The sequence below is a fragment of the Nomia melanderi genome, chromosome 9 (assembly GCF_051020985.1).
Source record: "Nomia melanderi isolate GNS246 chromosome 9, iyNomMela1, whole genome shotgun sequence".
In the NCBI taxonomy this organism is placed as follows: domain Eukaryota; kingdom Metazoa; phylum Arthropoda; class Insecta; order Hymenoptera; family Halictidae; genus Nomia; species Nomia melanderi.
In genome coordinates, this window is record NC_135007.1 from 7,106,684 (window position 1) to 7,122,475 (window position 15,792).

The window sequence follows — 15,792 nt, forward strand, 5'->3', positions numbered from 1 at the left end:
GAATTAGTAAACGAAACAACAAAAAATGTTAACAATGTATAACAATATTTTTGTCATAAATGGCGGGCAATTATAATTTTTGCGAATCGATTTCTAAAAATATGCTAATTTGCTGCGTTTGTTGAAAATTCAAACATGTATGATCCTTTAATCATCCCCTAAACTGATACACTACTTTTTTATTTTAGTTAGATAGATGTACGATATGTATGCAATAATTTAAAGAAAAATTTAATTCTTCATCGATTCTAAAACCTGTAACTATATATTTTTAGTGTGTTCATAGATTATTTAAATTGCATAAAATACTGTGTAATTAAATGCTTATTACTATTTGAAGGACTGATACTACTGCAATTTTTTTCGAGTACGCCTATAAAACCACTTCCAAAACGATTTCAGATGGCAACCATGGCCCGGTGGCATGAATCAAGGCCCATTTACGAGGATCCGTTTACAAGGTCCATACCGATGTGGTTATGACGTAATCTTACGTGAGCCGAAAGTGTGCATGCGTTGTAGATAAATGGTCACACACGTACGAACAAATCAGAGTCCTGCTGAGCAATGCAGTAATCAAAGTTAATGCGGAATCGTTTAGTGTACAAAGAATTTTGATAAGTCCCGTTACTTGTTTGATAGATCAGCGTCAGATGTGCATGCTTGTTATAAAAGTAAACAGACATTTTAATATTAGTTTTCCTAATATTTACACAGCAAAATTTGTACGCACTTTTTTTCATATTTTACAAAAAAGTTAGAAATTTTAATAAAATATATAATAGAAACAATATATGAAATAATAAATAACGAACAATAGGTAACATGTTTAAATACAGTTCAAAGTTTACAATTTTCAATAATAACAGCATATTACGTATATTTTACAGTCCTCCAATAAAAAATATACAATCGATATTAAATCATGTTTAATTACATAAGTAACCTGGTACTTGTGTATATATTAAAAGTAAATTGATGATAGCTGTACATTTCAAGGTGAGTCGTAATAGACACAGGATACGAATTAAATTTCAATGATCGTGCAGATCTAGCTTGAAACTCCAACTTGCAACAAAATATGGATTTTTCATTCGCATATAGCCTCGTGTTTGATGGTACCTGTCGTCGAAATAAACCGCACGATCTTATTTACATAAAAATCGAGCAATAAAATTCGAAGGAAATATCATCAGTGAAATAACCTTGAAACGGGAGGAAGCCATTGAAAATTTAACGCACATTGTTTTCGAGCATCAAATCGACTGACGAGGCGACATTTGACTTGCAGGATCAAGACAAACACTTGGCGCGAATCCATATTCCTTTTTTCGGGAATTTATTAGTAACAACTTTTTCTGAAAATACACCTTGACTCATTGAACCGCTGGAAAATTCACGAGAACGTGTTAATGTATACGTGCTAAAGCAAGCATACAAATATTGTTACACTCGAGTGTGCATTTTACTACCCGTTGGTAGTGCCAATAAATGTGACCCAAGTTTCCATAGATATAAACAAAAATATTTTTAATACACATAACAGAAACAATTAATTAGTACGAATAAAAGGGAAAAGTAAGTTTATTAAAAAAAAACAGAACAGAATTACAAACACAGTTGACAAAACAAGAAGAGAAACGAAAATTTATACGGCATTCATTAATTTCTTTTTGATAGATGTGAATATCGAATACGTATATCTTGTGTACAACTTTCACACCTACACCCTACGTTAACCGTGACCTCTGAGCCAGAACAATCATTCAGTAACAAGGTAACCGTATGAAATGTTGCGCATCGGTCTCAATGGAAGCTGGTAGGTAGACGAGGGGACCGTAAAATATATTACACGTATACAACGATTTGTGTGGGCATTAGTGTGAGATTAGCATCATGAATAATTCATTTTCGAGCCTTTTGCGACCTTCGTACAATTTCGCGTTAAGAATAACTTTATCAATTCTCATGTCAAATTCACCTTCAATGTTGCTGCTAATATTTCATAACAAAGAGGATTCAGTGATGAGTCACTAAAATTAACGCAAAACATTGAAGCAAATTCGTTGTAATAGGATAATATGAGGATAACTAAAAACATTCTTCACTTTACAGTTAACATATCTCTTGATTTTCGAAAAATGTGTAGAAAACGATCGTTGCGGTACTTTATTCGACTCGTATAGCTTTCATTTGAAATATATGTTCATAATATTATTATTACATAGTACTGATAGCACAATATCGATTTGAATATACGTTTGATACTACGGTATTATTCCCTACCAATCCAATTAAATAAATCAACTGCTGCAGTAATCTCATGAAAGTATAATCAAACAGACCCACAATTAAGTTTCCGACTACTTAACGTCCCGTGTACAATGTAAAATTCGAGCGAAGTAATGAACAACATAAATAAAGTCGCAAGATTTACATTTGCCGGGGAATAAAATGCAGATTGAGTGAAAATTAGTCACCAATGGCGAATCACTTGGCCATTAGGTGCATAAATGATAATCGTATTGGTAGCATGCACCACGAAAGTGGAACATTGTGCACGGAAGGAGAGCGTGTTCGCTGGTAGTCCAATTGGAATCACTGGTCGCACTATCAAATTGTCACGGATGGTTGAGCGAATATACTATTAGGACCCGCATACGATGGAGTCCTGTTATTGCACCGTGAATCGTGTCCATTGATTGCTGCCGCAGTTAGATGCGCCGCGGCAGGGATATAATGATCAGTGACGGGTAGGCATCTTACGGTGCCGTGACGAGTGGCGCGCGAACCAGATACACAACTTCTGGAGTCGTCTTTCCTCCGTTTCATGGATATTGAGTTACGGCATTTCATCAAAAACCGCGTGTTTTCTAATCTCGCTTTCACGAGATAAAACCGAGGGAAGACGCCAACCCGTCTCTCTTTAGCCCAGCGACCCGTTGTGTAACGCGAAACCGCGGCGATGTGCCGTTAAAAGAGCAGGAAAACAAGACACACGTGATTAACGCGTGTAATAAATACACTGCGTACCGGGCGAACCTTACAATACAATGCCGAGACGCAAGGTTCTTCGTCGATATTAAATCGAACGGTTTCTCGCCGCGTCGGAAATATTAGGTGTACCGATGAATAATTCATTGTCGCCGCGGATGTTCGTTATAACGCCGATTTCTATGGACTATTACGCGAAAGTAATTCAATGGGAGATAATGTATGTAGGTACATTGGTGTTCATGAATTTTTAGCATTCTTTGGTGTTTGAAAGGATTCTTTTCAATGAAATGTTTGGGATATAATTGTAGTCTTCGATGTTGAAGGAAATCCACTTATAATACAGTATTTTCAATGAGGCCTTTTCAAGTACATGGTGAAAAGTCTTCTGTATAATTGTCATGATTGATAATCTTGTGTTTAACATTAATTCTTTACCCACATACCCCTAATCTTGCAGTGAAAATTCTACATTCGCAATACGCGCAGAGGATACATGACCAGAATTCATTTCAGCTGATCGTCCATTTCAATGCATTCAAAAAACTATCCTAACAAAATTATTTTTGAAGCAAGTGGTATTCCATGAAAAATGAAGCGTATACTTTCGCTTAACCCAAAACTTGCGAACAATGTAAATAATTTTCATTCACGAAAGTATATCCAAGTACTTCAATCCCTACTAGTCAACGTATAATAATCTAGAAGCTTAAATCGTGTTGCACAATGAGACAATTCCTATTATTTCAATGGTTATTATGCGGTGTAAGATCAACCCTAGAAAGAACCATAGGTATCATTTAATTAAACAGTCCGCTTTTAACAATCTGGTTTCTAAAGAATAACATCTTTGCCGAACTAAAAACATATTTTCATGATCAATCTCAAGAATGCAAGTAATATAATACATTTCTCATATCTTTTCAGCGGTAATCATCAGCCAATCTCTCTAGGGTTAAAATTTGACTAATCAAGGAAATATCGGACAGCGGGACTTACCTGTTTGCCAGCGCGAGGTAACGTCTCCACGTTGGTACCGCCGACGACAGGCGCTTTTTCTGGTCCTCCATTCTGTTGGCTGACATTTATGTTGGCATTAACATTCGCGTGCACATTGGCGTTAACATTGTTCGCGTTGTCGGTGACGTTCGTAGTGGTGTTGCCGCTGCCGACAACCCCGCCGGTCCCGGTTCCACCCCCGTACTTTCCTTCCTCGCCCGTCATCGCTTCGACCTCACTCTTCGCTGCGCCGGTTCCCTCTTCTTTTCCACCCTTTCACGTTCCGCGCGCCTCGAGCCTTCCGCCCCCGTTCACTGATCACCAATGTCGGTCCGCTGGCCAGAATCCGGATATCTGCTCGAACGAGATGACGAATCGTCGATCAGCAGAAACGGGTCAATCTAGGAGATTACCGAGTCGACTCTGTCCAATCACTGATATCGATAACCTCGAACGTCCTACCGCCCCGCAGAAAAGATTTCCAACCCCCCTACCCCTCTTTGCGGCGACAGTCTAACAGATCTGGGTGAAATATCGGGAAAAAGTATTCTGAATGGTATTCATATTAAATGTCATCTGATTCGAATAAAATGATATTTTCAGTATACTTCAGAAAATCAAATTTTATTCAAACGATTTGAAATACGCGATTGGAGTATTTGATTCTTGTATTTGGAATATGTAGTTTAGATGTTTGTGTAGCGTTGTTACGAAGTTATAACGTTTGAAAAAGTACACTTACTTTGCACAAAATTCTAGTGCGGACAGAGATATGTTGGAATGAAATTTGCAGTATCCTTTAAATGAAATATTATTTTGAAAATTTTGTGTAACAAGTGAGATATGTTACTATGATGGTTGAACGAGCGTTATTAAGAATGAAGTGAACCATTCACTATTTTAAATGCTATTTTACCCAGCACTGGAAACCTAACCCCATTTACGACCGTTACGCGAATCTCATCATGTGGAAACTGACTTTGCACCGGTACTATACGAAGAACACACACACTTCAATTTCACGAATTGGTCTAGTCTCGTCGATGGTTTAAAACAATTTTCCAGGTGCATCAGTAAGAAACTAGGAAAATTGGGAAAATGCGAGAACCGAAAAATCAATAGAAATGTTAACTCACTTAGCTACCCTACGAATGAATGTCTAACTGCAGCAACGAGCAGAGGAACGAAGTTAAATAACTACAGTTTACTTTCCACGTAAGCAATGGAAATTTTCAAGATGATCGGAAAGGAAATTCGGCCTTATTTCCGTAATTCACATTGGCGCACCATCGAAATTCATTACATTAAAAATGTCTGAGAGAATTACTTTCGTTCTCTTGTCGTATGCTATTTATAGGTTTCTCGACGCGCGATACGGGTGGTATAACGGTATATGACGAGCTGACTCAAGCACGTCGGAGGTGGACTTCACGAAGCACATGCCGATCGAGAACTAATCAATTACTAGAACTAGCTTCCACTAGCGAAAGATTCGACGACGGAAAGCGGGTTGCCGTTGGAATCAATGCTACATTTCAACCCCCTGTACCTAGAACTGTCATTTTCATTTTTCACCGTTATTTCCAACTCACGGATCGAATGCAAATATTTTTTACCATCACTAAAGAACGAGTAAAGTTGAATTAAATTTTGTAAAAAAGAAAATATTTAAGCATACTTAACGCACGGTAACATTTTAATGGAAGTGGGTACTTCAAAGTACTCTCAGGACACGAAGGGTTAACCGCCTCGCGAATTATATCCGCTTTGGACCGCGGGTTAATTTTAGACGGTCTCACACGCTGGTCTCCGGTAATGTAACCGAACGCGATGAGACTGGCGTGTAACGAGTCCTAGCGTTTCACGAATCGCGGGCAGAATTTCGTGGCGTTTCCTGTGCAGTGTCTTCATCACGCTTTCTTACCTAAGAAATAAAATCCCGTTTGACTCGGTGAGGGTACCATCTTCCGGAGAGGTTTACTGTGCCTACTCCAACTCAAACGCTACATTTTTATTTCACGTGAAAAATATGAATGAAAAAGTGTGTGCAAATCTAAAGTGCACTCCAATATGTCTAACATAGGAGAAACACATCTGAATGGAACATTTTCTTATTAAAATAATAATGTATTTAAGTCATCGAAAAACGTGCAAAGAGAAGACTTGAAAAATTGAGGGGACACGTTACAACATGTTAATGAGTTTTACCAAGAAAGGAAAACTGAAACTGTAAACGATTTGTACAGATAAATGAAAATTATAATTGCCAAAGAAGTAAGATAGATAATTATAAAAAACACTACAAATTCGACAGGTCGTAACGTCATTAACTTTTTGGACAACGTAATAGTTTCCGGTAACCGCGAGGGACACGAGGAATCATGTATGTAGTATCGTCAGTAGTGGAACCAGGGAAAATCGATTCGGCCGTGCCCGTTTGAGCACTGCGCGCCTCTCAAGTGTACGAACCACCGCGATAAAAGTAGTCAACCGCGCGTGACGGTCGTTTCGACTTTTGAGATATGTAAGTAACTGCACCATTTCAATAGATCCTCGAAAACTATTTGTGAAAAGGGCTGGAAATATGGTATACGCCTAAAGGGATGGACAGAGAGAGAGGAAGAGAAAAAGAGAAAGGAAGGGAGGGAGAGAGAGAAAGAGGGAGAGGGAGAGGGGGAGGGAGAGGGAGAGAGAGAAAAAGGTTTAGGGAAGAAGCATTAAAGATATAACGCCCAATACCGAAATAAATAACGTCAAAAACGGTCCTCCACACAAGAATACACGAATGTAAATGTCATTCGACAGAAATATATCGTTTTCTGTTCGTCTTGCATCCCCCTCCCGCTAAGCGAGATAAAAGTTGCATTGCTCACAAACCAAAACTGAGCGTCCTCCGTAAAAAATGGAGCGAACCAAAAAAGAATAAGAAATGAAGAAAAAAATCCGTGCGCGACGAATTCGCGAGACGTGTCCAACGGCTCCGAGATGGATAAAACGATAAATTCGTGAAACGATAAGCTTTTCTGTTATTACAAAGACCTGAACAGTCACAAATCGTCTCAAGTGCAAATCTTTGTGTAAGTAGAATAAGCCAGATTAGATCGATCGGAGATTTTCGTTGAAGAGTAGGCAATTCACTGAAAACCATTATTAGAAACCATTCAACGAAAATATTGACGGCGAAGAGGTTTAAAAGAAATTTGTACATCGTGATAACGCGTGGCTGATAGACATCGACCCTTTAAATTTCTCCAAAGCGGAGACTTCAGCCGCAGGCTATTGCCCGAGTCACCGTATATACATATATCGACTATACCGGTCTTAGTTTTTTACACGGTAGAAGATGTGGTATTGGATTCAGCGATGAATACTTCAGGACCTTTTCAACGTTCTACTCGTCCCTATTCTCATGATTCTGCAGAATGTGCACGGATATATCCGAATCAGACGACTCGCTGACTAAACTACTCCGTAACTAAATCCTGATGCACCGAAAAATGACGCGACTAACCAGAGTACTACAGAATGTTGTGACGATACTTAAGATACTCGAATACCAACCACAGTATACCGAGGCACTTTTTCCATTAAATGTTTCTTCACTGTCAAATCACACGACGTCCCGTCATTTTTTATACGTTTGCTCTTGCGCGAACCGAACCATACACATACATGTATATATGTATATATATATGTATGTTATTCGAAAGGATTTCGTCCGTTTAAAAAGTCCCGAGCTAAACGCGACCACCCTCCTGGAAACTCTGTACGGCTTTGATCGGTTTTATAACTTCGATGGCGACGGGTACGCTCGAAGCGACACCTGGTGATCACGTTCTAGATGCGCTGACTACCCCCTCTTTCTAATTGAACTTCACGATCATCGCCACTGTGACTTTTGAGGCACACCAGAAACTTAATCTTTTGTCAATAAAATTTCATCAAAAAAACAAATACTTCGTGAAATTATTGTATGAAATAAGCTTGTTTGTTGTGTATAAAGTTTATAATAAAGTAAGATAAATACAAAATTCTGGAATATTAAAGTTTTGACTCGGCTTTTTTTACATTTCTCTGGAAATTAATGACACTTTTAGTTACTGCTCTTACCTTGGAGACAGTTTGGAAAAAGAAGTATTTTAAAGAATGGGTATTATCTTTTAATATAACAAATTCTAAAACTTTTTTTATAAAAATTGTTTCGCACTATTACAATTAAAGATGTATGGTTATAATGTTAATACTTATAGCAATTAGCCAATTGATAATGGATAAATGTATTGTTACATAGATGTACGTATAATAAACTATGTAACTATTTCTGATCAAATATTACACTGTTCATAGAATTTTTAATATATGACATTGTATAATACAACATTTTATAAATTACTTTGATAATGGGAATACTTAACAACCTTTAAATAGTAAATATGAAAGAAACACTTGATATACCAAATTAATTTCCCTTTATATTAAATAGGTTATAATAGTACCAGTATTAATTACTACAGAGTGTGTTTGTTAACCATATTTTACTTGTAATAAATTAACTCAAACATATATTTTTTCAATAGAATATTATTACATATACTTTAGATGTATTAGTACACAGTACTCTTGCTTAACTTTATTTATGCAATCCATCAAATACTTGTAACATTTATGTCATTAGAATGCAATATTATCACCATAAGATGTCTGATATACAAATATTTTATTTCATTTTTTAAATAAATTATTACATTGTATTATTTATTGCTAATAATTCATGAATTTGGAGTCATTGAAATGAAAAGAACTACTTATATAGTAATACTTATTTTTGTAGATATACATTAAAATGATATAATTACTTTGATTAATAATACAAACTAGTTACCTATTAATGATAAAAAGTATACTTTTTATGCTATATAATACGCATATAGAGAATGGTTTTGTTATTAAAAATATTAGTCAATTTGTGATACTATATATTACATATATATGCTGTATATTAACTTTACTTTCACTAATACCTAGAATATACTGTTTAACAAACTTTTAATTGAAAAAATAGTAACTTGTATAAATGAAGTACAAAATAGAATAAATTGAAGATTTAAGAATTAAACTTTGCGACTGAAAGAGTACTCCAAATATTCACTAATTTAGTTCACTTAAAATTATATTCTGCTACATACAGTACAAAAAACAGTCTGTTATATAAACTGCATCAATATCAACTATAAATAAGAATGTACAATACAAAAGAATATTATATTTCAAAAAATTGTATTGTCTTTCGTCCATTAAAAAAAAAACTAACAAAATTATATTACTAAATTGGAAAAACATAAAAAGATTAAAACTATCATTATAACCGATTTTATTAGGTACATACTTTTCTTAAATTAAACGATTTATGCTTTCAAGGTGTCTCATTAATAAATGATGAGTGACAAAAACTACATATTACATCATCTTAAACTGTTTAGGATGAATATTTTTTATATGTTTTGATAAAATATAACTAGAAGAATAGGTTTTTTTACACATGTGACAAGGATATCCAAGACCATAATGATATCCTTCATGTCTGGTTTTCATATTATGAAGATATTCCATTTTACATATAAAACAAACAATTTTTTCATGTTCTGCCTTGATATGATTTCTTCGAATTGTAGAACTAGAAAAGCGTTTTTCACAATGAAAACATTCAAATGGTAGTACAGGATCAAAATGTTGAAGCTTCATATGGGCATCAAATTTTGTATAAGAATTTAATGTTGCATTACAATAATGACAATCTAATTCTACAGGTACATCATGAAATATCTTAAATTTTGTAACAGTACATTGATGAGCCTTCCATTTAGTGATATCACTAAACTTTTCATTACAATAACCACATACTAATTGTGAACGTAATTGATGTTTCATAATATGGAAATCAAGAGCTTTCTTAGTATCAAACAAAGTTCCACAAATACAAAGATTATGTTTAACACTTGTATCTGATTCAACATTATCATACTTTTCACATTTTTGTGTTTGAAGAACTTTTTTGAGTGAATTTTTTACATCAGAAATTATTTGACTCGACCTTGTATCTTTTGTTTTTGTTTCATTCTCTTGCTGCTTCTCGTGAGAATCGTTTATTATTTCACTTGTCGGATGTTTATTAGTAATATTACTAATAATGGAACCATTTTGCGAATCACCTTCAATATCAATATCCATATCTTCATCAACATGTTGAATTTTCAAAAAACTGTGATTTTCACTATATTTAGATGATTCTGTAATTTCATATTGCTGTTCCTGTTGATCTGTAACAGCAATATTTTCAATAGAATTTGATGCTAATTCTGTATCTCTTGAACATGTAGAATCCTGCAAACTTTTTCCATTGTCTGATTCTCTACGAACAATCTCATAGGAAGAATCATTTCTTCTCTTTATTTTTATGCTAATTCCAAATCTTGAATCTCTGTCAGTGTCACTTCCTGTAACATTTGGAACTGTTTCTCTCTTATTTTTTGTAGTATGCTGTTCTGTTTCACCAGTTACTAAGTAACATTTGCTTTTATGTAAATATAATGTATAAGGATCACGAAATTGTCTTCCACAAAAACAAGTAGTATCATGTTTAGATTTACTCCTCATATAAAATTCTCTTCTGTTTTTAAATTTTTGCTCATTTATTTTCTTATCTTTCAATAAATTAATTGAACCATTTACATTTCTGTCTTTGCAAGCATTAGTATTTTCAAGAGATGAACATTTTTGTTTTTCATTAATATTTTGTTTGCTGGATAGTGAAGAATTGAAGTAGTTACAATTCATTAACTGAAAATTTTCTTTTGTTTCACCACGCATATGATGCGCAGTTACATGTTTCCTAAAACTATTAGGTCTACAAAGTTCTAAACAAATTTCACATAAGAATTTACTGCTCTGTAAAAATTTTGTTTCTTGATAATTATTACCATTAATTTTATATCTCTTTTTATGAACTGTTTCTGATAAATTCAATTTTCGCTTTCCATTTTTTTGGAACTGCTGCTTATCATTTGTATTAAGGCTACTTTCTAAGTATTTATTATTAACATTATCTCTTTTCACCTTGTTATCTGTTAACATAGCTGAAGATTTTTCCAGTTCTTTTAACATAGGACCAGAACAGTCAATTTTATGGTAATCAACTAAATGTTTCCTTACATCTTTTACGAACTTTTTACACAGAATACACTGCTGCTGTGAAGATGATTCATCATGTAATGACACTGATGTTCTATTTTGAGTTAATTCTTTATGTGATACTCCTTTCTTTTGGTCCTTTCGTACATTTCCTTTATCTGTTAAACTGTCTTTAGTGTTAATTACATTATCTTTCTTTCTTGCTTGTGACTGAAAATTTGAAGTATTACCACTATTAGATTCAGTCACACGTGATGTCACAGAATGCGATGAAGAATCTTTAACTTGTTTACATTGATTTTTTTTTACATTAAATTTTTTAAGAGAGTTTTGTTCTGTTTTACTGGTACTAGATTCTTTTTCTGTATCAATACTGTTTTTATGTGTAATAGACTTTTTACTTCTTAAAGTTGCTATTAAAATACCATGTATTTTTTCTGAATGATGGCCTAACCTTCGTCTTTCAAAATATATTTTTCCACAAGTAACACAAGGATATAATTTTCTGGTACTTTTTACAGACAATTTGAAGTTTGGTAATGCAGCATTGTTATTACTTAATACTGGTTGGTACTTAATGTATGATTTTGCATTTGTATTCTCCACTGATAATGATTTCAATGTATTACTGCTTTTATCATTTTGTACAGTTTTTATTAATTTTAATGTCTCCCATATTTTATCACACTTCTCAAGTAAGATAATAGGATCCTTAACTTTGTAAGGTGTAGTAAAATGAATTGATGATGTAATTAATTTATCCTAAAATTAAAAAAAAATGTATTTATACATATATAATATGTTAATAAACAAATTTTATAATGAAATAAAATTCTTGTCATGATAGTTATATTTTATTAAAATTATTCATTCATTACAATAATATTTTAGTAGCATTTGTACCTACTGATATTAAGATTTAATAATTAACATCATTAGTTACTCTCATGCTATAGTATTTTTTTATAAATATTCATATTTTTTTATATATTTAGAAATATAATTTAGAATTAGTTTAAAATTATGATTAATTTATCATATTTCTTACAGTTGTTGTGTATAAATAATTGTACATAATTAAAGTTTACTTTATACATATAGATAATACAATTGCAATATTTTCTAAAATTACTTACTAACAATAGTTTCTTTTTAGTAATTCTATGTTTAAATACTAAAATAAAATTTTATTAGCATTTTATTAATAAATATATTATTTTAAAATATATACTATTATGTGAAAAGTAAATGTCGATCAGTAACAAAGATCTTGCAAGTTTATTTAAAATTCCCGCTAAAAAAACAAGTGAGAAATAAGTTGTTTTTTCCTCCAACTTTTGCAAGCGTAATCATATAAAGTAAATAAAAGTAAAAAAGACACTTTCAAATCAACGTGTGTCGTTGATATTAACAATAGAAAACAGTGAATTTAACATTACATACTAAATGAAGGTTAATTTAATTACTTTAAATATTTTTAAAAAATTGAAGAATGAAACAAATAATTAAATAGTTACAAAATTATACTCACAATATTCGACGTATTAAATAATAAAAATTTGTACTTACAATGTTCGATTCATCTTCATTCGAATCAGACGTTCTATTATAACACGGCTCTACTTTAGGTACACATACAGTGTCAAGACATGGCATTAACATAGGTAACTTAACTGCTTCATCTTTATTATAATTATTACATTGTTGATCTGCAGATCCATTCCCTGACATTTTAATTGAAGATGCGGAAGACAAAGACCTAAATGCAAGTTCTAAATCAGTATATCTAAAGATGGTAATTTGCAAATGAGTGAACTTGTGTGGACATTTTGTTTTCTCCTCCACTATTTTGACGCTCGTGTTTGCTTTCACTTCGTTAACAGTCTCTTACACAACTAAATCAGCTTTACTGACAACCACTCGGTTTTTTACATTATTTAACCAAATGTATCTTTTTTAAATACACTTAATACTGAATACTATATTTGTCCTATTATTTCTAAATAGAATGAACAATTTATTTGATTGCTGTTACTTCAATATAATTAATAAAATCTTAAATAAATAATATTTTTACTATTTGAAAATTCTAAATGCAGCTATAAGAATAATTAAAAATGTTTAAAAATATTAATTTTAAAGACACAAATCTTTTATCGAATGTATATATTAAATATCTATTGTTTTTGTATATAACAAGGTTCCGCAACAACTTATCTTAGTTAGTTTACTTATTAAAATAAAAATTGCAATATTCTTTTTTTTAACTATAATTTATGGTCAATTATGAAATTTGTATAAATCAGTTTCACATGAATATGTTTTGAGGTTAGTTTTATAAGAGGATTTTTGTAAATATATTTTTTCAAGAAATTAAAAATATACTACAGATTATAATCACATGTTTACGTTGTAAAAATAACAGGGATAAATTCCGTTCTAGAATTTTTTAAGTTTTAATTTCCATTAATATAAAATATTATTATTATACTAGAAACCAATATATTTTTTTATGATAACCTAGGTGTACAACTTTCCATTAATTTTACTTTAACATTTGCTAATCTTTTCATGTTTTATAGTTTCCAAACATTCATATTATTAACTGTAATACAAATTAAGCTAACAATATGATTTAATCTTAAAATGATATTAATCACTAGTAATTACTACTAGTACTCACTGGTAGTAAATACATAACCAACAAACCCGGGATATTTTGTAGCTACTGTCATTATGATGAACTAACATTTGAAAGAACCTTTTTTCATATAATATTCTACTTTGAATGGAAGTAATAAGTTTGAAACAATATAAATAGTTAAATATATATTGTATATCTTTTCGAAATGAAGGACTTACATATTCCTATATAAAAATTAGCAATTCCGCAAATTGTAATTTGACTTTAGTGAATGGTTGTGAAACAATTTGTTAAATATGTATATAAATCTTTACAAAATTGATAAAATATTAATTTAATTTATTAAGTACTAGATTACATGGTATCCACAATTTGTCAAAAATCATCTTTGGTAGCATACAAAATTTGTCATAAATCCAAATATTGTATGAAGTTTTTCAAAAATACTTTTATATCGTTGTTAAAGACAACAAACATAGCTGATATGAGAGCATAAAATCACAACTAAAATGATTTTCGTTTATGCAATCCTTTGAACATATTCCCTTTCAAATTTATGGGATAACAAGACTCTTCAACTATGTAAACATTGTAAGATTGAATAACACTTGGATATAGATATATGTTATTACATATATAGTATAAAATATATCGATAATGTTAAATAAATTAATAACTAATATCATTTAATGTTACACACTTTTCTCGTGTTTCTTCGTGAGATACTCAGAATAGGTTACATTTGATATCAACAAGCATCTTGCAGAGAAGAGTTCTAACCTATTAATGGCGTAAATGATTTTGTTGAAAAACATACGTTTTCCCAGATCAAAGCATTTAGACTTTTCATTATAAATTGCTTTTATATAAATTATATACTTACGTTGATTATGTTCGTAAAATCAGCAATCGTACTGCAATCCAAGATGTTTGACATACACTCTTGGGTATGCTGACATTTCAGGAATATATGCACAATAACAAGCTTTCAGGGTACAACAATATATTTACTTGAATAAACCTCACTTGGAGACTTGCCTACAGTCAAATTAAAGCTTTTAATTTTCAGTAATGTGGATTTCGATGAGAAATATCTGAACGTGTCGCATTGGACGAACTGATTCCAACATGTGGCCCAAGTTAGTAATTCGCCTACTCCAAGTCACCTCGATGCAGTGTCTGATAATGAGCCTGTTAGGCTGGAAGCTTTGTTGAATAATGCGGAGAATGATAAAATTATAACTTATTTAATTAAATATTTATGAACGATTTCAAAATCACTGAAATTTAATTTTTATTTTGGCGATGAAGATACTCTTGGGTCGTTTAACAAACCTTTGCTACTATCTGAAAATCACATTAAAACTAGTCAGTCTATAATTTTGTTTTTATTCGAATAAAATATTATTATACAGTAACATTAACCTTAGCTATGAAGCAAAACAAAAGAACGAAGTAATCATTCCGTTATAACATGATAAACGACGTTTGTGACCTACACACATTTATAATAGCGACTTATCAGTTTCCACATAGTTAAAAACTACATGATTGTATAACAATCCCCGTGTTGTTATGTATAAGGATTCGGTCTTTCGTAAAGATTAGGTCGAGATCAATATATTTGTACGACATGTGTATACATCTGGAACACGCATAGTACAGAAAACAGCTGTTATGATGATAATGTGTATTTCAACTGAAGCATTACTGTAATAAATGGAAAAAGACAAACCGACTAACCTTTTTTTATTCAATCTATCGACTTATACTTAGCATATTAATGATCAATAGACTTTCTATTTATTTCTAATCTAATATGCGGATAGCAAGCCGAATGGTGCAATAAATTTTTGTCTAGATATGAACCTTGGAGAGTGGACATTTTTAATATTTTGTACAAATAACGAAGCTTAGACCCATCCGGACTCTTATGCGTCCATTATTCTAGACATATTTTGAAAGTG

The 15,792-nt window shown here is 32.2% G+C and overlaps 2 protein-coding genes across 23 annotated transcripts in view; both read right to left on the reverse strand.

Moving 5' to 3' along the window:
* LOC116427791 (uncharacterized) overlaps positions 1–7,782 on the reverse strand; it is a 97,554-nt gene extending 89,772 nt beyond the window's left edge. For 18 of the 19 annotated variants that reach the window (XR_012999335.1, XM_076370503.1, XM_076370502.1 and 15 more), the window contains exons 1-2: positions 7,555–7,782; positions 3,994–4,347 (exon numbers count right to left, since the gene is read on the reverse strand). Coding sequence is in view for 18 of the 19 variants with exons in the window: in XM_076370503.1 (XP_076226618.1) it covers positions 3,994–4,218 (225 nt within the window). In the remaining variant the exon portion in view is untranslated. Of the gene's footprint in view, positions 1–3,993; positions 4,395–7,554 lie in introns of all 19 variants that reach the window. The other variant, XM_076370480.1, reaches the window with a different exon arrangement.
* Positions 7,783–8,493: 711 nt separating this feature from the next.
* On the reverse strand, positions 8,494–15,708 carry LOC116427828 (uncharacterized). Of its 4 annotated transcripts, none has more exons than XM_031978618.2 (5): positions 15,251–15,637; positions 14,709–15,172; positions 14,526–14,605; positions 12,751–12,940; positions 8,495–11,943 (listed from the first exon to the last, which is right to left on the reverse strand). In XM_031978618.2, exons 4-5 carry the CDS (start codon positions 12,910–12,912, stop codon positions 9,451–9,453), a joined length of 2,655 nt encoding a protein of 884 aa, XP_031834478.1. In that variant the 5' UTR covers positions 12,913–12,940; positions 14,526–14,605; positions 14,709–15,172; positions 15,251–15,637; the 3' UTR covers positions 8,495–9,450. The 4 variants fall into 4 exon arrangements, with proteins under 4 accessions (XP_031834474.1, XP_031834478.1, XP_031834476.1 ...); XM_031978616.2 differs by lacking the exon at positions 14,526–14,605 and having other exon boundaries at positions 8,497–11,943; positions 15,251–15,470; positions 15,569–15,708; XM_031978614.2 differs by lacking the exons at positions 14,526–14,605; positions 14,709–15,172; positions 15,251–15,637 and adding an exon at positions 13,865–14,519 and having other exon boundaries at positions 8,494–11,943.
* Between the last annotated feature and the right edge of the window lie 84 nt (positions 15,709–15,792).